Genomic DNA, 26,238 nt, shown 5'->3' with positions numbered 1-26,238 from the left:
GTCTCTGAATTAACTGTTTCATTCTCCATCCTAATGTAGAATTCCACCATCTTATGGTCACTCTTTCCCAAGGGGCCTCGCACAACAAGATTGCTAATTAATCCTCTCTCATTACACAACACCCAGTCTAAGATGGCCTCCCCCCTAGTTGGTTCTCGACATATTGGTCTAGAAAACCATCCCTTATGCACTCCAGGAAATCCTCCTCCACTGTATTGCTTCCAATTTGGTTAGCCCAATCTATATGCATATTAAAGTCACCCATGATAACTGCTGCACCTTTATTGCATGCACCCCTAATTTCCTATTTGATGCCCTCCCCAACATCACTGTTTGGAGGTCTGTACACAACTCCCATTAATGTTTTTTGCCCTTTGGTGTTCTGCAGCTCTACCCATAGATTCCGTATCATCCAAGCTAATGTCCTTCCTAACTATTGCATTAATCTCCTCTTTAACCAGCAATGCTACCCCACCTCCTTTTCCTTTTATTCTATCCTTCCTGAATGTTGAATACCCATGGATGTTGAGTTCCCCGCCCTGATCATCCTGGAGCCACGTCTCTGTAATCCCAATCACATCATATCTGTTAACATCTATTTGCACAGTCAATTCATCCACCTTATTACGGATACTCCTTGCATTAAGACACAAAACCTTTTTTTAACACCCTTTGTCCTTTTAGAATTCTGATGTAGTGTGGCCCTTTTTGTTTCTTGCCTTTGTTTACTCGGCCTTCCACAATTGCTTTTTACCTTTCTACCATCTGTTTCTGACTCCATATTACTTCACCCTATCTCACTGCATAGGTTCCGATCCCCCTGCCATATTAGTTTAAACACTCCCGAACTGCATCAGTAAATGTTACCCCCAGGACATCAGTTCCAGTCCTGCCCAAGTGCAGACCGTCCCTTTTGTACAGGTCCCACTTCCCCCAGAACTGGTTCCAATGTCCCAGGAATTTGAATCCCTCCCTCTTGCACTACTGCTCAAGCCACGTATTTATTCTAACTATCCTGCTCCCTCTACTCTGATTAGCACGTGGCACTGGTAGCAATCCAGAGATTACTATCTTTGAGGTCCTACTTTTTAGCTTGTGCACCGCTCCACCGTAGGAGACCTTTACAGTAGCATTGCCGATTACAGGAATCAATTCTTTCATCTAAGTTCTTAGTTTTGTGCGAACTGGAGTTAAGACTGGCCTTGAGGCCTTGTTGCACCACAACCTTTCGAAAGTTTTTTTGCCCATGATGGACTGGCTCACACCCGTGTCCAGCTCCATTGACACCGGGAGTCCATTTAGTTCAACATTCAGCATTATCAGGGGACAATTCATGGCGAATGTGTGTACCCCATGTACCTCTGCCTCCTCGATCTGCGGCTCTGGTTCATCGTGATCCTCCATGTTTCTGTTCTCCTTTGCAACATGGTGGTTTGCAGGTTTAACAGGCTTTGCAGCTGGCCTGCACGCTCGTTGGAGGTGTCATATTGTTCCACAGCCCTTGCAAGCGTACTCTTCGAATCAGCATGAATGGAAACGATGATCACCCCCGCAGCGCCAACAAGGTGTTAATGGCCTTGCATTCATCACTCTTGATGATGGACTCAGACATCTGCAGACGTGTAGCTGCAGGTATGTGTGAACTGCACTGTACGTTACGATTCGAAAACAATATCACTTTGTTCACAGTACTTGTAGCAGCATTTGTGTGCTGAGAGATTTGCTTCATACTGTCACTGGTGACAATGAACTCCTGGGCTATCACTATGGTCTTACTCAAGGTTGGAATCTCTACAGTCAAAAGTTTGCGAAGTATGATTTCTTGGCCAATGCCAAGTACGAAAAAGTCTCTGAGCATGTGCTCCAAATGTCCTTCAAATTCGCAATGTCCTGCAAGGCATCTTTGCTCGGAGACATAACTCGCCAATTCCTGGCCTTCAGACCTTTTGTCGGTATAGAACTGGTACCTCGCCATCAGAACGCTTTCCTTCGGGTTCAAATACTCTCGGACCAGTGTGCACAAATCATCATACGATTTCTCCGTGGGTTTCGCTGGAGTGAGCAGATTCTTCATGAGGCAATACGTTTGGCAGTGCTCTCTTCCCCATCTAGCTCGTTGGCCACGAAGTATTGGTCGAGTCGCTCCACAAAAGTTTCCCAATCATCTCCCTCCGAGAATTTCTCCAGAATGCCCACTGTTCTCTGCATCTTTGGGTTTGCTCTCTGTATCTGGTCGCCAGTTGTTGTGTATGGAGAAAGAGTCAGACTGAACAGTGTGAGCACAAAGTAAAGTGTGACCTTAGTCTTTTATTGCAGGTATCCAGAGTGCCTCTCCAACCTGTGAAGCCCCCTTAAATACCTGTGCTCCCAAGAGCCCTCTGGTGGCTGTAGAGTAAATACAAGTATATATATATAACACTGACAGCCAGACCTTCCAATGATAGTAGGGGGAATCCCATTCATACTTATGGTGAGTTCCGTTTTTATGGAGCTGCCATAAGTATGAATGGGAATACCCCCAAAAGTACAGAAATACATGAAATATATATTTTTTTAAACATTAAGGGCTGGATTTTAAGCTTTTCTGTTTTCAGGGCGAAAACGGAGGAGGAACGGGAACGTTACCAGCCAGGAATAGTCTGCGGTTTGGTGAGGAATTTTCGGCATCTGCGTTAGGGGGCGCAGCGCAAAGGGAGCACTGTGCACTTTGAGGTGCAAAAATGGGAAACTCGCGAACTAAAGTGCCGGGCCGTGTGCGCTCCGAGAGAGACCTGGGGGGTTGGGAAAATAAACCTTTTCAAAAAAACACAAAAACATTCCCAAAACAATGCCCACGTCACCACAACACTACTAGCTGAAAAAAATTAAAAGGACAAACACTCGCACGTATCTTCAGAGTACTTTACCTTCCTCACCGCCGCCGGCTATGCTGGACCGCACTGATTTCCCAGGCGGTCATTGCGGGCGTAGTTCCGGGTTGACGGATCGAGCAAGTGGCTAAACTACTGCCGATGTCGCAAAGAGAGGCGTTGCACATCTGGGGCAGCTTTTCATGGCGGTGCTGCTGAATTCCGCCGCAAAAGCGGACCAGAGGATCGCGAAGGGGCGCAGGAGACCTGAACGCCACCTTTCACGCTACCCCGGGGCGAAACCCAGAGCGCAAAGGACAGGAAAATCCAGCCCTACACATCTAAAATTAATTAAAATGCCATTTAATTAAATATTTTAAACAAAAGTTTCTTTATTTTTAAATGTTTTTAATATGTTTTAACGGGGATAAAAATAAACTTACCTTAATGGACAGAGTGAAACTTGGTCGTGCCCCATTTGGGGCGGTAATTTTTTACTTTGAGAAAATTCAGCACCCCGCGAGATGCCTTGCCAAACTGTGGAAAATTGGGCGTTTGCGCCCAAGGAGTGAAGTGGGTGGTAAATGAGATGCTAATGGCCTCAGCCGGGCATTGCAGGGATGCTATTCACAGCCAGCTACCCAATTTCAGCTGAGTTCCATTCAGCAATCAGCCATCAATCCTTGACTCCAGTTCGATCTGGCTCTTGAAGGGGTTGCATTTGAACCCCCTGCCGCTCATTTTCAGCATTGCTGAACTTCAGCCACATCTCTGGAGCCGAGGAAGCTTGTGAAATGGCTGCTGGTAATCATCCTTCAAGGGAAAGGGCCACAAGATTCAACGATGTGGCTCTGGAAACATTGGTGGGGGCACCGGAGACCAGGAAGGAGTCCCTGTCACTGCATCGGATGGAGGCCATCACCGCAGGTTTTCTGTGCCATGTGGCAAGAGGTGGCCCGGGAGGTGTCAGCCAGCACTATGGTGCAGAGAAGCCTCACCCAGTGCCATAAAAAATCCAATGATCTATGTCGGGTGGTGAAGGTGAGTATATGCTTCCACTCCTCCTCCATACCAGCCTCTCAACCTCTATCCGCGCAAACTGTGCAAACTACCACCCACATCACTCAACCATCAAGCATCTGCAGATACTCACAATCACATCCTCATCTCATGACTTGCCTACATTCACAGCTATTCAACCACAGCAGGCATATCTTCCACATACATAGCTGGACTCTTACTCACATGAGTTCCTTTGTTTTGTAGGCCAAGATGGCATATAACAGATGGGAGCAGCAGAGGACAGGAAGCGGGGAACATGAACTGAGGCCCCTCTGACCTTGAGGAGCACGTGCTGGGGCTCATTGGCTCGCAGGTGATGGGAGCCATGGCCGGAGGCAACAACGATATCTCTATCCCCTCTGCTTTTCTCATACCACTTCCCTCCCCACGCACCCACAAACTAGAATGCTTTATCACTTTCCAATCCCCTCGCCTCTCATACCACTTCCGTTCCACATGAAAAGGCTTTATCACTTTCTAATTCTCTCTTCATCTCATACCGCTTTTATTGTGTTACTAACACAGATGAGGCTGCAGACAAGGAGGTTAAAGTAACAGTGAGCTCAGTCTTTAATAAGACACTCCAGACTGAGGAACAGGCCTTTGGGGCTGATTTATATACAGTGCTCCCAAGGGATGCTGGGATCCCTTGGGACTTCAGGGGATGAGCTCCCTGATGGCGGAACATGAGAGTGCATGCTTTGTAGGTACACAACATCACTCCCCCCGACAAAGTCAAAGTTAAAACTATTTACAAGGTGAGGCGGTCGGGAGCCTTTCTTTCCCTGGTGGACCACCTCGGTACAAATGTCTGTTCTGGCATGTTGTTGGCCCTGCAGGGCTGCTAGGTGAGCCTGGCCTTGCTGGGCTATTGGGCGTGATGGGTTCGATTTCCTGGTCCAGAGTGGTGTCATTGATCCTTTGGGTGTGTGTTGTGGGCTCGAAAAAGGTGGTGTCTGTTGTGGGTTGTTCAGGGCAGTCTGTGAACTGCAGCCTCGTTTGGTTCAGGTGCTTTCTGCAAATTTGTCCATTGTCTAGTTTGACTACAAACACCCTATTCCCTTCTTAAGCTATCACCGTGCCGGCGATCCATTTGGGACCATGTCCATAGTTTACCACATACACTGGGTCATTCAGATCAATTTCCCGTGGCATAGTGGCACGACCATCGTTTTCATTTTGTTGCTGCCGCCTGCTCTCTCCCTGATCATGCAGGTTGGGGTGAACCAGCGAGTGTCTGGTTTTAAGTGTCCTTTTCATGAGTAGCTCAGCCGGGGACACCCCTGTGAGCGAGTGGGGTCTCGTGCGATAGCTAATCAGTACTCAGGACAGGTGGGTTTGGAGTGAGCCTTCTGTGACTCGTTTAAGGCTCTGTTTGATTGTTTGTACTGCCCGCTCCGCCTGCCCATTGGAGGCTGGTTTAAACGGGGCCGAGGTGACATGTTTGATCCCTTTGCGGGTCATGAATTCTTTAAATTCGGCACTGGTGAAACATGGCCCGTTGTCACTGACCAGTATGTCAGGCAGGCCGTGGGTAGCAAACATGGCCCTCAGGCTTTCAATGGTGGTGGTTTTGAAAAAGCAAATGCCACCACCAGGAACATTTTACCGAGAAACGGGCCCGCATAGTCAACATGCATCCTTGACCATGGTCTGGAGGGCCAGGACCACAAACTTAGTGGTGCCTCTCTGGGTGTATTGCTCAACTGAGCACATACGCTGCATTGCCGTACACAGGACTTTAAATCAGAGTCGCTACTGGGCCACCACACATGGGATCTGGCTATCATTTTCATCATTACTATACCCGGGTGTGTGCCGTAGAGATCCGAGATGAACGTCTCCCTCCCCTTTTTTGGTAGCACTACGCGGTTATCCCACAACAGGCAGTCTGCCTGAATGGACAGCTCGTCCTTTCACTGCTGGAACGGCTTGATTAGCTCTTGCAGTTCAACGGGGATGCCGGCCCAGTTCCCATGCAGTACACAGTTTTTTACTAGGGACAGCAGAGAATCTTGGCTGGTCCAAGTCCTAATCTAGCGGGCCGTAACAGATGATTTATCATTTTCAAACGCTTCCATAACCATCAACAAGTCTGCGGGCTGCGCCACCATCAACAAGTTTGCAGGCTGTGCCATTTCCATCCCCGTGGTGGGTAATGGTAGCTGACTGAGAGCATCCGCACAGTTCTCGGTGCCTGGCCTGTGGTGGATGGTATAGTTATACGCTGATAGCGCGAGTGGCCACCTTTGTATGCAGACTGAGGTATTAGTATTTATCCCCTTGTTTTCAGCGAACAGGGATGTGAGGGGCTTGTGATCGGTTTCCAGCTCAAATTTGAGGCCAAACAGGTACTGATGCATTTTCTTTATCCCGAACACACACGCTAATGCCTCTTTCTCAATCATGCTGTAGGCCCTCTTGGCTTTAGACAAGCTCCTGGAAGCATAGGCGACAAGTTGCAACTTCCCTCAATGTTAGCTTGTTGTAATACACACCCGACTCTGTACGACGACGCGTCACATGCTAGCACAAGTCTTTTACACGGGTTATACAATATAAGCAGCTTGTTGGAGCATAAAATGTTTCTGGCTTTCTCAAAAGCAATTATTGGTTTTTTTCCCCATACCCAGTTCTCGCCTTTGCGCAATAACACATGTAGGGGCTCTAAAAGGATGCTTAACCCCGGTAGGAAGTTACCAAAATAGTTGAGGAATCAAAGGAACGACCGCAGCTCCGTGATGTTGTGTGGCCTGGGCGCGTTCCTGATAGCCTCTGTCTTGGTGTCTGTGGGCCGAATACCGTCCGCCGCGATCTTTCTCCCCAAAAACTCCACTTCTGTTGCCATGAAGACGCATTTCGACCTCTTCAGCCACAGCCCTACGCGATCCAGTCACTGGAGGACCTCCTCCAGGTTTTGTAGGTGTTCGGCGGTGTTCCGACCCATGACCAATATGTCGTCTTGAAAGACCACCGTGTGTGGTACCGACTTGAGTAGGCTCTCCAAGTTTCTCTGGAAGATCACTGCAGCCGACCGAATTCCAAATGAGCATCTGTTGTAGATGAACAGCCCCTTCTGCGTGTTGATGCAGGTGAGGCCCTTCGAAGACTCCTCCAGCTCCTGCGTCATGTAGGCCGAAGTCAGGTCGAGCTTGGTGAATGTCTTGCCTCCTGCCAGCGTCGCAAATAGGTCGTCTGCCTTAGTTAGCGGGTATTGGTCCTGTAGCGAGAAACGATTAATTGTTACTTTATAATCGCCGCAAATCCTGACCGTGCCATCACTTTTGAGTCCTGGAACAATCGGGCTGGCCTACTCGCAGAATTCCACTGGGGAGATGATGCCCTCACGTTGCAACCTGTCCAGCTCGATTTCCACTCTCTCCCTCATCATGTGAGGTACCGCTCGTGCCTTGTGGTGAATGAGTCGTGCCTCTGGGACCAAGTGGATCCGCACCTTCACCCCGGAAAAGTTTCCAATGCCTGGCTCAAAAAGGGAAGGAAATTTGTTAAGAACCTGGGTACATGAGGCCTCATCAACATGTGATAGCGCTCGGATGTCATCCTAGTTCCAGCGGATTTTACCCAGCCAGCTCCTTCCAAGCAGTGTGGGGCCATCGCCCGGGACAATCCAGAGTGGCAGTTCATGCACCTTGCCCAGGACAGTGATAAGTTCTTTGGTGTACATTCTCAGTTTCGTGTGGATGGGGCTCAGGTCTGGTCTGAATGCCTTGTTGCACCATAGTCTCTCAAACATCTTTTTACTCATGATGGATTGGCTAGCGCCAGTGTCCAGTTCCATGGGTAAGCCATTCAATTTTACGTTGAGCATTATAGGTGGACATTTCGTCGAAAATGTATGCACCCCGTGTACTTCAGCATCTGCCTCCTCTCTCTGAGACTCGAAATTGCTTTGATCCACCATGTACCGATCTTCCTCTGCCGCGTGGTGGTTTGCAGGTTTTGCAGAGCTTGCAGCTCATTTGCAAGCTCATTGGAGGTGCCCCATTGTTCCACAGCTCTTGCAGTGGCATGAATAGGCTGAATGGAAGCCTCCACAACACCAACAAGGTGGGAATTGCCTTGCATTCATCCTTTGTTGGGGACTCTGAGTCATCTGGGTCACCAGTTGCAGACTCGTGGGTTCTGCCCTGTACATTTCTGCTCGCAAACACAGTTCCAGGTAATTTATGAACATTGCTAGCACTTGTGTGCTGAGAGATTTATTTGGTGTTATCACTGGTGGACATAAACGCCTGTGCTATCGCAATGGCCTTACTGAGGGTCGGTGCCTCTACAGTCAAATGTTTTCGTAGGATGGTCTCATGGCCAATGCCCAGTACAAAAAAGTTTCTGAGCATTTGCTCCAGGGATCCATCAAACTCACATTGTCCTGCAAGTTGCCTCAGCTCGGCAACGTAGCTCACCACTTCCTGACCTTCAGATCGCTGGCACGTGTAGAACCGATACCTCGCCATCAGCACGCTCTCCCTCGGGTTAAGATGCTCCCGAACCAGTGCACACAGCTCCTCATACGACTTATCTGTGGGTTTCACCGGCGCCAGAAGATTCGTCATGAGGCTGTAGGTCGATGCCCCGCAGACTGTGAGGAGGACCGCTCTCCTTTTTGCAGCGCTTCCTTCTCCGTCCAGCTCGTTGGCTACAAAGTACTGGTCTAGCCGTTCGACATAAGCTTCCCAGTCCCCACCCTCCGAGAACTTCTCCAGGATGCCCACAGTTTGCTGCATCTTTGCGTAGGATTCGTATTCTCGTCGCCAGTTATTGTAGTCCTAACACAGATGAGGCTGCACACGGGGAGGTTAAAGTAACAGTGACCTCAGTCTTTAATAAGACACTCCAGAGTGAGGAACAGGCCTTAGGGGATGGCTTATGTACAGTGCTCCCAAGGGATGTTGGGATCCCTTGGGACATAGAAACATAGAAACATAGAAAATAGGTGCAGGAGTAGGCCATTCGGCCCTTCTAGCCTGCACCGCCATTCAATGAGTTCATGGCTGAACATGCAACTTCAGTACCCCATTCCTGCTTTCTCACCATACCCCTTGATTCCCCTAGTAGTAAGGACTACATCTAACTCCTTTTTGAATATATTTAGTGAATTGGCCTCAACAACTTTCTGTGGTAGAGAATTCCACAGATTCACCACTCTCTGGGTGAAGAAATTCCTCCTCATCTCGGTTCTAAATGGCTTCCCCCTTATCCTTAGACTGTGTTCCCTGGTTCTGGACTTCCCCAACATTGGGAACATTCTTCCTGCATCTAACCTGTCTAACCCCGTCAGAATTTTAAACGTTTCTATGAGGTCTCCTCTCATTCTTCTGAACTCCAGTGAATACAAGCCCAGTTGATCCAGTCTTTCTTGATAGGTCAGTCCCGCCATCCCGGGAATCAGTCTGGTGAACCTTCGCTGCACTCCCTCAATAGCAAGAATGTCCTTCCTCAGGTTAGGAGACCAAAACTGTACACAATACTCCAGGTGTGGCCTCACCAAGGCCCTGTACAATTGTAGCAACACCTCCCTGCCCTTGTACTCAAATCCCCTCGCTATGAAGGCCAACATGCCATTTGCTTTCTTAACCGCCTGCTGTACCTGCATGCCAACCTTCAATGACTGATGTACCATGACACCCAGGTCTCTTTGCACCTCCCCTTTTCCTAATCTGTCACCATTCAGATAATAGTCTGTCTCTCTGTTTTTACCACCAAAGTGGATAACCTCACATTTATCCACATTATACTTCATCTGCCATGCATTTGCCCACTCACCTAACCTATCCAAGTCACTCTGCAGCCTCATAGAATCCTCCTTGCAGCTCACACTGCCACCCAACTTAGTGTCATCCGCAAATTTGGAGATACTACATTTAATCCCCTCGTCTAAATCATTAATGTACAGTGTAAACAGCTGGGGCCCCAGCACAGAACCTTGCGGTACCCCACTAGTCACTGCCTGCCATTCTGAAAAGTCCCCATTTACTCCTACTCTTTGCTTCCTGTCTGACAACCAGTTCTCAATCCATGTCAGCACACTATCCCCAATCCCATGTGCTTTAACTTTGCACATTAATCTCTTGTGTGGGACCTTGTCGAAAGCCTTCTGAAAGTCCAAATATACCACATCAACTGGTTCTCCCTTGTCCACTCTACTGGAAACATCCTCAAAAAATTCTAGAAGATTTGTCAAGCATGATTTCCCTTTCACAAATCCATGCTGACTTGGACCTATCATATTACCTCTTTCCAAATGCACTGCTATGACATCCTTAATAATTGATTCCATCATTTTACCCACTACCGATGTCAGGCTGACCGGTCTGTAATTCCCTGTTTTCTCTCTTCCTCCTTTTTTAAAAAGTGGGGTTACATTGGCTACCCTCCACTCCATAGGAACTGATCCAGAGTCAATGGAATGTTGGAAAATGACTGTCAATGCATCCACTATTTCCAAGGCCACCTCCTTAAGTACTCTGGGATGCAGTCCATCAGACCCTGGGGATTTATCGGCCTTCAATCCCATCAATTTCCCCAACACAATTTCCCGCCTAATAAGGATTTCCCTCAGTTCCTCCTCCTTACTAGACCCTCCAACCCTTTTTATATCCGGAAGGTTGTTTGTGTCCTCCTCAGTGAATACCGAACCAAAGTACTTGTTCAATTGGTCCGCCATTTCTTTGTTCCCCCGTTATGACTTCCCCTGATTCTGACTGCAGGGGACCTATGTTTGTCTTTACTAACCTTTTTCTCTTTACATATCTATAGAAACTTTTGCAATCCGTCTTAATGTTCCCTGCAAGCTTCTTCTCGTACTCCATTTTCCCTGCCCTAATCAAACCCTTTGTCCTCCTCTGCTGAGTTCTAAATTTCTCCCAGTCCCCGGGTTCTCTGCTATTTCTGGCCAATTTGTATGCCACTTCCTTGGCTTTAATGCTATCCCTGATTTCCCTTGATAGCCACGGTTGAGCCACCTTCCCTTTTTTATTTTTACGCCAGACAGGAATGTACAATTGTTGTAGTTCATCCATGCGGTCTCTAAATGTCTGCCATTGCCCATCCACAGTCAACCCCTTCAGTATCATTCGCCAATCTATCCTAGCCAATTCACGCCTCATACCTTCAAAGTTACCCTTCTTTAAGTTCTGGACCATGGTCTCTGAATTAACTGTTTCATTCTCCATCCTAATGCAGAATTCCACCATATTATGGTCACTCTTCCCCAAGGGGCCTCGCACAACGAGATTGCTAATTAATCCTCTCTCATTACACAACACCCAGTCTAAGATGGCCTCCCCCCTAGTTGGTTCCTCGACATATTGGTCTAAAAAACCATCCCTTATGCACTCCAGGAAATCCTCCTCCACCGTATTGCTTCCAGTTTGGTTAACCCAATCTATGTGCATATTAAAGTCACCCATTATAACTGCTGCACCTTTATTGCATGCACCCCTAATTTCATGTTTGATGTCCTCCCCAACATCACTACTACTGTTTGGAGGTCTGTACACAACTCCCACTAACGTTTTTTGCCCTCTGGTATTCTGCAGCTCTACCCATATAGATTCCACATCATCCAAGCTAATGTCCTTCCGAACTATTGCCTTAATTTGCTCCTTAACCAGCAATGCTACCCCACCTCCTTTTCTTTTTATTCTATCTTTCCTGAATGTTGAATACCCCTGGATGTTGAGTTCCCAGCCCTGATCATCCTGGAGCCACGTCTCCGTAATCCCAATCACATCATATTTGTTAACATCTATTTGCACAGTTAATTCATCCACTTTATTGCGGATACTCCTTGCATTAAGACACAAAGCCTTCAGGCTTGTTCTTTTAACACCCTTTGTCCTTTTAGAATTTTGCTGTACAGTGGCCCTTTTTGTTCTTTGCCTTGGGTTTCTCTGCCCTCCACTTTTCCTCATCTCCTTTCTGTCTTTTGTTTTTGCCTCCTTTTTGTTTCCCTCTGTCTCCCTGCATTGGTTCCCATCCCCCTGCCATATCAGTTTAAATCCTCCCCAACAGCACTAGCAAACACTCCTTAAGTGGATGAGCTCCCTGGTGGCGGAACATGGGAGTGCATGCTTTACAGATACATAACAGCTTTCCCCCCAAAACAGAAGGCTTTATCACTTTCCAGCTCTAGATATTGTCTGCATTCCTCGCTCAATTCCTGCCCCACTATCCTCACCTTAATGCGAGTCACATGCCATTTATGCTTTCAGATAACCAGACAGAAGCTGTCCATCCTGCACCAGAGCCCTCCCAAGACATTGTGGAGGGAGAGGAAGAGCAGGAAGAGCAGGAGGAGGAGGAACTAAGCACTGCATCATTGCTTCTCTCACCAGCAGGCACCAGCTCAGATACTGGCACTATGTGTTCCTTAGAGGTTAGGCCAGTAGAGGTCTGTACTAGGTGATGCACTGGGGCCTAGCCAGCTAGAGCGAGGCCAAGGTAAAGGCAACCTCGGGAGCCATCTCCCCGGAGGGTGAGTTTGCCCGCGAGTTCTGTTCCACGGACTCAACTGAGGACCTCGCTGAGGAGGCATTCACACAAAGAGTGATGGCCATGCACTCTGACATCAGAGGTGCAATGGCAAGGGTGCCCGAGGGCCTTTGAACAGTGGTACGGAGCATGGAGGAATCTGCCTCCAGCATTGCAGGGAACTCTGCGCACACCATAGAGCCCATCATTGCCAGTCTGCAAACGATGGTGGACTTCCAGACCTCATGACGCGTGTCATGGGTGACGTGGCAGCTTCCATTGCAGCACAGGTGGAAGCAACTCAATGTCTTAGTGTTGTAATGCAGACAATGATAGGTGGCATCGCAGCAGCCCACCAAACTGTGCTCCAGCAGATTGGTGTGAATGCTGAGATGCTGCCCCAGGGGAGTGACGCTGGGTCAATGAAACAAGAACCTGCTGTCCTCCCTCAGGATGACAGAATTCCTGAGCCCACCACTGCCACTCCGCCATTGCACTTGTCACTGGCCTTCAGCCAGCCAGCCCAGACTGCCGCTGCCCAGTCTGAGGTGATGCAGCCTACAGCTGGCCCTTTCAGGCTCAGACCTGGTTGAGGGTATCCTACAAGGCCATCTGTAGTCTCTGGTCTTGACACATAGCAGCCGTCCACCAGCCATGCTGCAGCTATAGGGGACACACTGGGAGCACTAGATTAGTTAAAGCAAAGAAAGGATATAAAGAAATGCACAAGGGTGATTAGTAAATACTTTATGTAAGCGTTTGTTATTCTGTTATAAATTTGGATTGGAATGTTTATTTTTTTGCTGCTGTCTCTCATTTCAGTTTTGGAGCTTTGGAATGGAAGGGAAAATGGATGAGGTCATGGGGACGTCCAGAGGAACTGGGAAGTGGGACGGAATTAATTGGAACTAAACTCTAATGAGACGGTCGCAGACTTCCCTTGCAGAATCGCCATGGACTCGCTACCTCCTCCGTCGCTGTTGTTGCTGCTCCTGCTTCTCTTCCTCCTCCTCCTGCTCCTCCTCCTCTTTTTACTCCTCCTCCTGCTCCTTCTCCTCATGCTCTTCCTCTGCCTTGGGTGGTGCGGCTATGCCTGGTGGCAATGGCTGTGCCCTCATGATTGCGATGTTGTGCAGCATGCAGCACAACGACAACGAATAAGGACACCTGCTCAGGAGAATACTGGAGGACTCCTCCCGAGCGGTCAAGGCAGCAGAATCATTGCTTCAGCATGCCGATGGTTTGCTCAATGATGTTCCTGGTGGCGGCATGTTGTACGACTGCTGGTCAGAAGTGGTGGGGTTGCGGAGAGGAATCATGACCCAGGTGGAGACTCGATAGCCCTTGTCTCCGAGCGGCCAGCCCCAAGCTTGATGTGGTGGCTGGAACAGAGCTGGCACAAAGGTCTGGCGCAGGATGAATGCATCGTGGCTGCTGCCAAGATAGCGGGCATTCACGGTGAGGATTCTGCATGTGTGGTCACACACCAGCTGCACATTCAGTGAGTGGAAACCTTTGCGGTTACGGAAGACCTCAAGATTGTGATGCGGAGCCCGCAAAGCGACGTGAGCACAGTCAATGGCACACTGCACTATGGAGAAGTCTGCTATCCTGCCGAAGCTACATGCTCGTGCTGCTTCTCTCTGGTCATGGGGATGGAGATGTGGTCCCTCCACCTTCTGTACAGAGCACCTGTGACCTCGCAGATGGAGCAATAAACGCCAAACTAGGAGATGTTGCCGATGTCACCTGTCACTCCCAAAGGAGCCATTGGCATAGAAGTTGAGCGGGATGGTGACCGTGAATGCCAAGAGAGCTGTCCTCACCCTGGTCTGAGCCTTGAAGCCTGGTTGCAGCAGAATACTCCTGGAGGGTAAGATCTCCTGTTGCCAGCCCTGTTGGGCCTTCTTTATCTGGCCATATTTTGCTGTCTTTCTCCATCTTTATCCCTGGCTTTCTCCTTGTGCATCTTCCTATGCTTCTCCCAGAGCCTCTCCCAGTGCCTCTCGATGTGTTGCTCCCTGTGCTTCTCCATATTCTGCTCCCTGTGCCTCTCCTGCCTTTCTCTATATCTTTCTCTCTGCATTTGTCGCCGCCTTTGTCTTTGGCTAAGCATCCTCCGACAGTGAGGTCGGAGCGGGAGGTCGAGCACCAACGCAGCCCCCATGAAATGAAATAAATGTTGTGATTTGAAATCTTCCCTGAATGATACAGGGGAATAGTTAAAAGAGGCAAAACAGTCCATGAAGTCAAAATCGCTGTGATCTGTCCACCAGCTACTAGGTCTATGTGTTAGCAAGCTGTAAAGAGTAATGGCCGACAGAAATATTTTTCAAGATGGCATCATTAAATAGCGCAGCTTCAGCTGACTCCCAACTCCAACTCAACAGCTGAAGCTGTCGATGTCACCACCAGGTGGTAAGTGAGGGTGCACGGCCTAATTTCACTTCTGGGACGGTAACAGGGTGCTACGCATGGCGAATACGTCATTATTGCCATGCACAAGCGAGCAGGGCGCTTCCAGCAGGAGCGAGGTGCTACTTCGTACCGCCTCCACAATGGAACAGAGAGGAATGTCAGACGAATGTATTAAGCGTTCATATGCTACAATCAATGTAATTTCAGGGTGAAAATAGCAAACATCTTTAACTTAATTCGTATCAACAAGAAAGTGATTGATTTGAAATTGCCCATTTGCAGAACTTACACTTATTAGTGCCATCCAGTCCCCTCTCATAAGTGTATTTATGCTTTACAATTGTGCATGCAAGAATTGGCAGAATAGCCACCACCCAGGACAGTTAGGAAAGTCTCCTTTGGGATGGGTTGCATCTCAACAGCATCAGGACCAATATCCTTGCGGGGAGTTTTACGAGTGCTGTTGGGAAGAGTTTAAACTAGCTTGGCAGGGGGATGGGAAACTGCAAACAAATTCAATAGGGAAGGAAGTAAAGCTGAAATTGGATAGCAAGAATGTAGAAAGTGAATCTGTAAGACAGAGGAAACAAGGGTTAGTCAATTGTAATCAAGGAGGTCTTCCTGTGCTAAATGGTACGTACTTTAATGCAAGGAGCATAGCGAGCTAAGAGCACAGGTAGACACTTGGGAGTGTGACATTATAGCCATTACAGAGACATGGCTGAGAGGGGCAGATTTGGCAGCTCAATATTCCTGGTTACAGGATTTTTAGACAAGATAGAGAGGGGGGTAAAAAGGGGGGGTGTCGCGATATTGATTAAAGAAACTGTTACAGCTGTGAGGAGGGATAATATGTTAGAGGGATCATCAAATAAGGCCATATGGGTGAACTGAAAAATAAAAAAAGGGCGATCACACTTCTGGGCTTGTATTATAGACCCCCAAACAGTGGGAGGGAGATAGAAGAGCAAATATGTAGGCAAATTTCTGTGAAGTACAAAAATCATAGGGCAGTAATAGTAGGGGATTTTAACTATCCTAATATTAGGCCCAAATTTGCCCAGGAGTTGCTCCGTTTTTTTTTGGAGCAACTTTGATTTTTCTGGAGTATCTTAAAAATCCCCATTCTGCACATTTAATTTGCGCCAGTGTAAGTGAGTTAGTTAGGACTTTTTTAGTTTAGTTTAGTTTTGTTCAAAAGGGAGCGTTATCAGCCACCTATGCCTGTTTTGACCATTTAAGCCAGTTTGGACAGCTAATAGTTGCTCCAAACTAACTTAGGCCACACAGAAAACCCTTGCAGAGAGTTAAGAAATCAGTGCAGGTAGCCAGAGGTGGGGGGGGGAAAGGGAAGCACAGAGGACCTTGAAAAGTACTAAACACCTTCTCAACAACATTCATGAAGCATAAAAACCATTAATAATAAATAGGAAATAAAGAAAATAAAAAATAAAAAATAAAACTTAAGTCCTATCATCATAACTCGGCCCGGGAAGTCAGCGGGCCAGGCCGGCCGGTGCGGGAGGTCACTCGGCCGGGGATAGGGCCGGGAGAATGCACCAGCAGGAGAAGGCAGCAGCAAGCCCTTTGGCCAGGGCTAGAGGTGGGAGAACGCACCGGCAGAAGAACGCACCGGCAAGACCTTCAGAGAGAGCTAGGGGCGGGAGAATGCACGGCAGGAGAATGCACCGGCAAGCCCTTCGGCCAGGGCTGGGGTGGGAGAACGTACCAGCAGGAGAACGCACCGGCAAGCCCATTCCAGCCGCGGCCGCACCAGACAGCGAGAAATGGCCGATCGAAGTTTTCCACCCGCTGGCTGGCTGACTGGCTGCTTGCTGCTCCATTTTTAACTGGCTGGCCAAGCTGGCTTCCGAAGAAAGGTGCTCGGCTTGCCAGCCCTCCCTTCCATCCAACAACAATGACTGCCCGGCATCGAGTCCCACGCTGCAGAGGAGCTACTGCGCATGCACGATACCTCTAGTGCGTTGAGCTGCCGGCACTCTTTTGAGCGCAGGGCCCTTGCTTCGCCCCCCCCACCCCCCCACTGCGATTGCCATGCCACACCAAGCACTATATAGAGCAAGGAGAATACGGTGAGATATTTTCGGTGCCGTTTTGAGAGCAGAAAGTTGGCGCATCTCAGGTAAGTGCGCCAAAAAAAATGGAGGGCCAAATTCTTAAAATGCATTCAAGGGAACGTTTTTAGACAGCATGTAACAAGTCCAACACAAGAGTTTTGGATTTAGTTTTGGGGAATGAAGCTGGGCAGGTGGAAGGGGTATTAGTGGGAGAGCACTTGGGTGCCAATGACCATAATTCAGTCAGATTCAAGGTAGTTATGAATAAGGACAAGGATAGACCAGGAATAAAAGTCCCAAATTGGGAAAAGCTAACTTTGCTATGTTGAGGAGTGATTTGGCCACAGTGGACTGGAAACAACTACTTGTAGGTAAATCAGTGTCCGAACAGTGGGGGCATTCAAGGACGAGATCCGGAAGGCTCAGGCCAAACATGTGCCCTTAAAGAAAAAGGGTGGGAATAACAATTCTAGAGCCTCCTGGATGTCTGGAGACTTACAAGGGAAGATAAAGAAAAAAATGGAAGCTTATGTCATATACCGACAACTTAATACTGTAGAATCTTTGGAGGAATCTAGAAAGTTCGGAGGTAAAATTGAAAAGGATATTAGGAATGCTAAGAGAGAGCATGAAAAATTCTTGGCAAGTAAAATTCAGAAAAACCCAAAGATGTTCTATAAATATATTAAGAGCAAGAGGATAACTAAAGAAAGGCTTGGGCCTATTAGAGGCCATGAGGGTAATCTCTGTGTAGTGGCGGAAGATTTTGGTATGGTTCTTAATGAATACTTTGCATCTGTTTTCACAAAGGAAAGTGGCAATGCAGATACTGCTATCGAGAAGTGTGAATTTTTGGATGAAATAAACATAGTGAGAGAGGAGGTATTATGGGGTTTAGCAGCTTTGAAAGTAGATAAGTCCCAGGCCCGGATGAAATGCTTCCCAGGCTGTTGAGCGAAGTAAACGAGGAAATAGTAGAGGCCTTGACCATCATTTTCCAGTCCTCTTTGGATTTGGGCATGGTGCCGGAGGACTGGAGGACTCTTAATGTGGTACCCTTGTTAAAGAGCGGCGAGAGACAGTAGAGGGACGTGATCGGGGCCCAGGAGAGGCGTGAGTTCGGGGTCAGGTGCTCAGGGGCAGCACGGGCCAGCCCACACGTCGATATGTGTGCGCACTAGGTCCGTGCAGCAGAGCAGGTCTCTAGTCATCTTGGATAATCCTTGCCACTGGACCAAGACCTAGCTCTGTCAAGCCCGTGTGGTGGCTGGTGTTCAATGGCCACCACACGTTAAAAAAGTCCACGCACAGGCATCTTCCACCCTTCAGGATGTAATTCGGGACCTGGAATATTAGGTCCTTCATTGAAACACCTGTGAACTCATCCTTTTTTGGCGTGGAAGCAAGTCATCCTCGTTTCAAGGGACTGCCTATGATGACCCTTGTTTAAGAAGGGAGAAAGGGATAAGCCGAGTAATTATAGGCCTATCAGGCTAACCTCAGTGGTGGGAAAATTATTGGAAAAAATCCTGAAAGACAGGATAAATCTACATTTAGAAAGGCAAGATTAATTAGGGACAGTCAGCATCGATTTGTTAAGGGAAGATCGTGCTTGACTAACCTGATTGAATTTTTAGAGGAGGTAACCAGGAGGGTCGATGAGGGTAATGCGTACAATGTAGTGTATATGGACTTTAGCAATGCTTTTGATAAGGTCCCACATGGTAGACTGGTCACGAAGGTTAAAGCCCATGGGATCCAGGGCAAAGTGGCAAGTTGGATCCAAAATTGGCTTAGAGGTACGAAACAAAGGGTATTAGTCGATTGATTTTTTTGTGACTGGAAGGATGTTTCCAGTGGGGTTCCGCAGGGCTCAGTACTGGGTCCCTTGCTTTTTGTGGTATATAGGGAGTATGATTAAGAAGTTTGCAGATGACACTAAAATTGGCTGTGTGGTTAATAATGAAGAGGAAAGTCATGGACTGCAGGAGGATATCAATCTACGAGTCAGGTGGGCAAATGGAATTTAATTCTGAGAAGTATGAGGTAATGCACTTGGGGAGGGATAATAAGGAAAGGGTATACACATTAAACGGTAGGCCACTTAGAAGTGTAGATGAACAAAGGGACCTTGGAGTACTTGTCCACAGATCCCTGAAAGTAGCAGGCAAGGTGGATAAGGTGGTTAAGAAATCATACGGAATGCTTGCCTTTATTGGCATAGAATACAAGAGCAGAGAGGTTATGCTTAAATTGTATGATACTCTGGTTAGGCCACAGCTGGAATACTGCGCGCCGTATTATACGAAGGACGTGATTGCATTAGAGAGGGTGCAGAGGAGATTTACTAGAATGCTGCTGGAATGGAGAATCTTAACTATGAGGACAGATTGGCGAGGCTGGGTTTGTTCTCATTGGAACAGAGGGGGCCGAGAGGAGACCTCATTGCGGTGTATAACATTTTGAGGGGCCTAGATATAATGGATAGCAAGGGCCTATTTCCCTTGGTGGAGGGGTCAATTACAAGGGGGCATAGTTGTAAGGTGGTTGGTGGAAGGTTCAGAGGGGATTTGAGGGGAAACTTCTTCACGCAGAGGGTTGTGGGGGTCTGGAACTCATTACCTGAAAGGGTGGTGGATGCAGAAACCCTCACCACATTTAAGAGGTGCTTGGATGGGCACTTGAAGTGCCATAACCTGCAGGGTTACGGACCTAGAGATGGTAAGTGGGATTAGACTGGATAACCTCTTGTTGACTGGTGTAGTTACGTTGGTAAGTCCTGCAGGGAATTGAATATGGCCAGGATGAACTCCTGGACTAGTTTCGATCACCTGGGTGGGTTGGAGAGGAACTTTCCTAGATTTTTTCCCCAATTGGCCTGGGTTTTTAATCTGGTTCTTGCCTCTTTCAGGAGATCGCATGGCTCCAATTGGAGTGGAGTGTGGAATGTTGCAGTGCAAAGGGTGTCGCAGTTGTGTGGGGCGGACTGGTTGGGCCGGATGCTCTTTATCTTTCTGCCATTGTTCATTGTTCATCAGTTTATACGTAATCTTCAGGGCTGCTGACCGAGGGCCGTATGGCTCTTTGTCGGCCAACACGGACACAATGGGCCGAAATGGCCTCTTTCTGCGCTGTTGATTTCTATGTTTCTATGTCAATTTTTTATTCCAGCAGCCTGGTCTCTTCAAATTTCCCATACTGCTCCCCACGCAGTAGCTCCAAAATGGTATAGAATAAAAGGAATAAAAACTGTTCAAAGCAAAAAGAGTAAAACAGTAAGGAGAAAAAGGGAAGGGACAGAGAGTAAGAGAAAGAATGAGATGAAAGTGCATGAGATATAAAGAGGAAAATGATGGAGGGAAGAGAGAGATAAAAGCAATAGAGTGTTCAGAGAGAGGTAAAAGCAATATATTGTTTAGAGAGAGGTAAAAGTGACAGACTAGAGAAAAAGAGAGGAAACTGAGGGAGAAAGATGGAAATGAGGGTGAAAAGAGACAAAAGTAACGGAGGGATCAGAGAGAGACAAGAGGGTGGATAGAGGACAGAATGAGTGATGGTGCAGAGAGAGGTGAAAGTGGGGAGGGGAAGAGCGAGAAACTGGGGCAGGTGAGTGAGAGAGGGAGATGACAGTAAAGGTGTTGACAAAGAGGAAGAAAAAGATAGTGAGGGTGGGGACAAAGAGAGTGACAGAGATCTAAAAGTGAGGGAAAGGGGCAAAGAATGAGAGAGAGAAGATAGTGAGGGTGGGAGAGAAAGCAAGTGATAGGGGAAAAGTAAGGAAGGGGATAAAGAAAGAAAGGGGTTGGTTTTCACTGCCTTCACCTGGTGTTAACAGGACGGTAATAGCCTCAAACTGGGGTTGACCAGCAGGTGTCCAAACCTATCAGGCAATAGGCCTCTTTTAATATGGAAATTGGGGCCCAATTTGTGTTTTGTTTCTCTAATAATTATGAATTTTCCAAGACCTTATGCCAAATGAATGGAAAATCACAGGCAGTACATTCATAACTTTTCAATAAGCTCCCTGGTGCTTGCGCGGGCACAAGATCTCAGAAAATGTTGCCAACTAAAAAAATAATAAAGTGAAGGACGATAGATTCTGAAAGCAAACTAGCAGGAAATATAAAAACAGATAGTAAGAGTTTCTACAGGTACCTAAAAAGGAAGGTGTTGCTACAGTTGTACAGGGCCTTGGTGAGGCCACACCTGGAGTATTATGTGCAGTTTTGGTCTCCTAACCTGAGGAAGGATATTCTTGCTATTGAGGGAGTGCAGCGAAGATTCACCAGACTGATTCCCGGGATGGTGGGACTGACCTATCAAGAAAGACTGGATCAACTGGGCTTGTATTCACTGGAGTTCAGAAGAATGAGAGGGGACCTCATAGAAATGTTTAAAATTCTGACGGGTTTAGACAGGTTAGATGCAGGAAGAATGTTCCCAATGTTGGGGAAGTCCAGAACCAGGGGTCACAGTCTAAGGATAAGGGGTAAGCCATTTAGGACCGAGATGAGGAGAAACTTCTTCACCCAGAGAGTGGTGAACCTGTGGAATTCTCTACCACAGAAAGTAGTTAAGGCCAATTCACTAAATATATTCAAAAGGGAGTTAGATGAAGTCCTTACTACTTGGGGGATCAAGGGGTATGGCGAGAAAGCAGGAAGGGGGTACTGAAGTTTCATGTTCAGCCATGAACTCATTGAATGGCCTGCTCCTGCACCTATTTTCTATGTTTCTATGTTTCTATGAAAAGAGTGGCTAAAGTAAATGTTGGTCCCTTCGAGGATGAGACTGGGGAATTAATAATGGGGAACAGGGAAATGGCAGAGACTTTGAACAAATATTTTGTATCGGTCTTCAAGGTAAAAGACACTAAAAACACTTCAATGGTGGATAATCAAGGGGCACTATCACTAAAGAAGTAGTACTCGGTAAAATAATAGGACTAAAGGCGGACAAGTCCCCTGGACTTGATGGCTTGCATTCTAGGGTCTTAAAAGAAGTGGCTGCAGAGATAGTGGATGCATTGGTTGTAATTTACCAAAATTCCCTGGATTCTGGGGAGCTCGCAGCAGATTGGAAAACCACAAATGTAACGCCCCTATTTAAAAAAGGAAGCAGTCAAAAAGCAGGGAACTATAGACCAGTTAACCTAACATCTGTCATTGGGAAAATGCTGGAGTCCATTAGTAAGGAAGCAGTAGCAGGACATTTGGAAAAGCATGATTCAATCAAGCAGAGTCAACATGGTTTTACGAAAGGGAAATCATGTTTGACAAATTTGCTGGAGTTCTTTGAGGATGTAATGAGCAGGGTGGATAAGCTGGAACCAGCGAATGTGGTGTATTTGGATTTCCAGAAAGCATTCGATAAGGTGCCACATAAAAGGCTACTGCACAAGATAAAAGTTCACGGGGCTGGGGGTAATATATTAGCATGGATAGAGGATTGGCTAACTAACAGAAAACAGAGAGTCGAGATGAATGGGTAATTTTCCAGTTGGCAAACAATAACTCGTGGGGTGCCACAGGGATCGGTGCTAAGGCTTCAACTATTTACCATCTATATTAATGACTTGGCTGAAGATACCGAGTGTAATGTAGCCAAGTTTGCTGATGATACAAAGATGGGTGGGACAGCAAATTGTGAGGGCACAAGAAATCTGCAAAGGTATATATACAGGCTAAGTGAGTGGGCAAAAATTTGGCAGCTAACATAAGAACATAAGAAATAGGAGCAGAAGTAGGCCATACGGCCCCTCGAGCCTGCTCTGCCATTTAACACGATCTTGGCTTGACTCAGGTCCACTTCCCTGCCCACTCCCCATAACCCCTTATTCCCTTATCGGTTAAGAAACTGTTTATCTCTGTCTTAAATTTATTCAATGTCCCAGCTTTCACAGCTCTCTGAGGCAGCGAATTCCACAGATTTACAACCCTCTGAGAGAAGAAATGTTTCCTCATCTCAGTTTTAAATGGGCGGCCCCTTATTCGAAGATTATGCCCCCTAGTTCTAGTCTCCCCGATCAGTGGAAACATTCTCTTTGTATCCACCTTATCAAGCCCCCTCATTATATTATACGTTTCGATAAGATCACCTCTCAATCTTCTAAATTCCAATGAGTAGAGGCCCAACCTACTCAACCTTTCCTCATAGATCAATCCCCTCATCTACTGAATCAACCTAGTGAACCTTCTCTGAACTGCCTCCAAAGCAAGTATATCCTTTCGTAAATATGGAAATCAAAACTGCACGCAGTATTTCAGATGTGGCCTCACCAATACCCTGTATAACTGTAGCAAGATTTCCCTGCTTTTATAATGGAGTATAATTTGGGAAAAAGTGAGGTTATCCACTTTGGCAGAAATAATAGAAAAGCAAATTATAATTTAAATTGAGAAAAATTGCAATGCTGCAGAACAGAGCGACCTGAGGGTCTTTGTGCATGAAACATAAAAAGTTAGTATGCAGGTACAGCAAGTAATCAGTAAGGCAAATGAAATGTTGGCCTTTATTGCAAGGGGGGTTGAGTATAAAAGCAGAGAAGTCCTGCTACAACTGTACAGGGTATTGGTGAGGCCATACCTAGAGTACTGCATACAGTTTTGGTCTCCGTATTTAAGGAAGGATATACTTGCATTGGAGGCTGTTCAGAGAAGGTTCACTAGGTTGATTCCGGAGATGAGGGGGGTTGACTTATGAAGATAGGTTGAGTAGGTTGGGCCTATACTCATTGGAGTTCAGAAGAATGAGAGGTGATCTTATCGAAACATATAAGATAATGAGGGTGCTTGACAAGGTGGATGCAGAGAGGATATTTCCACTCATAGGAGAGTCTAAAACTAGGGGGCATAGTCTCAGAATAAGGGGCCGCCCATTTAAAACTGAGATGAGGAGGAATTTCTTCTCTCAGAGGGTTGTAAATCTGTGGAATTCTCTGCCCCAGAGACTAGCTCCAAAATGGTATTGAATAAAGGGAATAAAAACTGTTCAAAGCAAAATGAGTAAAACGGTAAGGAGAAAAAGGGAAGGGACAGAGAGTAAGAGAAAGAATGAGATGAAAGTGCATGAGACATAAAGAGAAAAATGATGGAGGGAAGAGAGAGACAAAAGCAATAGAGTGTTCAGAGAGAGGCAATAGCAATAGAGTGTTCAGAGAAGGCAAAAGTGACAGACTAGAGAAAAAGAGAGGCTGGGTCATTGAATATATTTAAGGCAGAGATAGGCAGATTTTTGAGCGATAAGGGAATAAAGAGTTATGGGGAGCGGGCAGGGAAGTGGAGCTGAGTCCATGATCTTATTAAATGGCAGAGCAGGCTCAAGGGGCCAAATGGCCTACTCCTGCTCCTATTTCTTATGTTCTTATGTTCTTATAGTTTATGCTTATTTTGTCACAACTTCAAAACAAAATGGGGGTGAAATTGGGCATAGGCAGTGGCACAAAGCAGGCAGTATTGCAGTGGTTTCCCGTGATACACACCACCCGATATTCAGTTCCATTCACTTCAATATAACTGAATAGCGGGCATCTAACGGGCAGTAAAAACGAATTTGCATATTTTATGTCTGTGTCCATTTCCAATGTCATCCCAATTTGGTCTCTATTAGAGAGAAAAGCAATACTTACTTCTGAAAAACTCCCAGTAATATAGTTTCAAATATCAGTGGTAGGTAAGCTGCAGACATGGGTGGGATCACTTGAGATAATGGGCTGGACTCTCGCAGCTCTGCACAATCAGTATCCACCTCAATTAGAACGTGCGTAGGTAAGTTATTTACAATATTCAAATTCTGCATTGATGTTGAATATACACAAACTGTTCCAAAGTCAATTGTAGATGGGCCTGAAGTTAAAAAAAATGAAATATGAATTTAGGAAAAAAATTGCAAAATAATATAAATGCATCAAACAATTACCTCTATAATAAGTGAAAAACAATCACACATGGGACAAAGGGTAGGAGGTCCTTGACTATGTAATAAATCTTCCAAGATTAAAACCTGTGGGTGTGGGTGCTGGATTCTTCATACTTAGCAAAATGATAAACTATACAGGCCTTTGTGCAGCCATATTGTATGGAGTATGCTTTTTTCAGATGTTTAATGTTTTGTCAATTTCTTCTGTCCCAAAAGTTACTGTTAAAACCTATCCCAATTAAAGTTATGTCTAAAGTACTAAGATTTTTTAAAAATTTACATTTTTCAGTTAAAGGGGAATAATTTGCAAGGAAGCATAATTAAAACAAACTTAGCTGTTAAATAAAATGTTTATCCTTCAATTTTAATTAGTCAATGACTGGATTTCTTTATTTTCTATGCCGAGTCACTTTAAATTGTTTTTCAGATTACTGAAAAGCCTGCAGGATCGGCAGTATCTTTTGTCCAGCACAGGAGATTAGCATAACCAACCAAGTTTGTTTAAATTTGATTCTGGCCATCGATATGGCTTCATAATAAGATGCAGAAGAATATTAATTTGTCTTGGAGTCAAAAGGAATGGTATGACAGCTCAGGTTGACAAGGGCCATGTTTACAATAAAACCTTTTTGTTCCGAACTTAAAGTTCCTGCACTAAATTATGATTGGTCATTGGGATTTTCTCCAAACAACTCATTTTGAACTTCACTGGAACCAGGAATTAAGCTATCATTGGTTGCTGCAAAGGTATTAATATGTTCATTCTATCAAATGCGAATAATCAGCATTAAAAACATTTTCAACACAGTCACTGCCAAAATTTTCCACAACTTTGTCACTGAAGTTGTCATGAGCACATTTTTGGCAACTTTGCAATTTGCTCAGTAGTCTTCTTTTGGTTTCTGCACTTAACTGCTCCACACAGTTCTTTTAGTATTTTTAAAACAATGGGTAAATTTCGAACAATAAAAACAAATACAATGCTCACTGATCTAACAACTAGCATCATAAACCAAAATGTGGAAGGTCATCGGGAAAGGAATGGGGCTGGGAGAGCAAATTGTCTTCCTGGTCAGTGTATCAGTGCATCCTGAAGCCTCTTCCCTCTGAAATGTGCCTCATATGATTCAATCAGTGCATCATGTTTCACCAGAGTAAGGAGAAGATTTCCAAATAAGCCCAAGAGACAGGTAAGTAGTCCCATCATTCCACCACCAATGGGTTGGGTCACAATAACCTTGTAGGCCCAGTCATGACTGTCCCACTTGCACCATTGTAGTTACGTCAGTGTTAAGGCCCTAAAAATTATTTAAATTACTTGCCAGTCCCAAAATAGGACAGGGGGTTTGAACTGTGATTCAATTACTCAGAGCCTATAAAAAAACAGCATGACTGTTTAGGTCCAGACAGCCATGTTGGGT

The 26,238-nt window shown here is 46.3% G+C and overlaps 1 protein-coding gene across 5 annotated transcripts in view; it reads right to left on the bottom strand.

The window, feature by feature from the left end:
* Window positions 1-26,238, bottom strand: part of LOC139276009 (cilia- and flagella-associated protein 47-like) — a 1,107,008-nt gene that overhangs the window by 930,243 nt on the left and 150,527 nt on the right. For all 5 annotated transcript variants that reach the window (XM_070893331.1, XM_070893333.1, XM_070893335.1 and 2 more), the window contains exon 15: window positions 24,528-24,744. In XM_070893331.1, the coding sequence (XP_070749432.1) occupies window positions 24,528-24,744 (217 nt within the window). The remainder of the gene's footprint in view (window positions 1-24,527; window positions 24,745-26,238) is intronic.

This window comes from Pristiophorus japonicus, chromosome 11, assembly GCF_044704955.1.
Source record: "Pristiophorus japonicus isolate sPriJap1 chromosome 11, sPriJap1.hap1, whole genome shotgun sequence".
In the NCBI taxonomy this organism is placed as follows: Eukaryota; Metazoa; Chordata; class Chondrichthyes; family Pristiophoridae; genus Pristiophorus; species Pristiophorus japonicus.
This window is presented reverse-complemented; position numbering and strand designations above follow the sequence as displayed.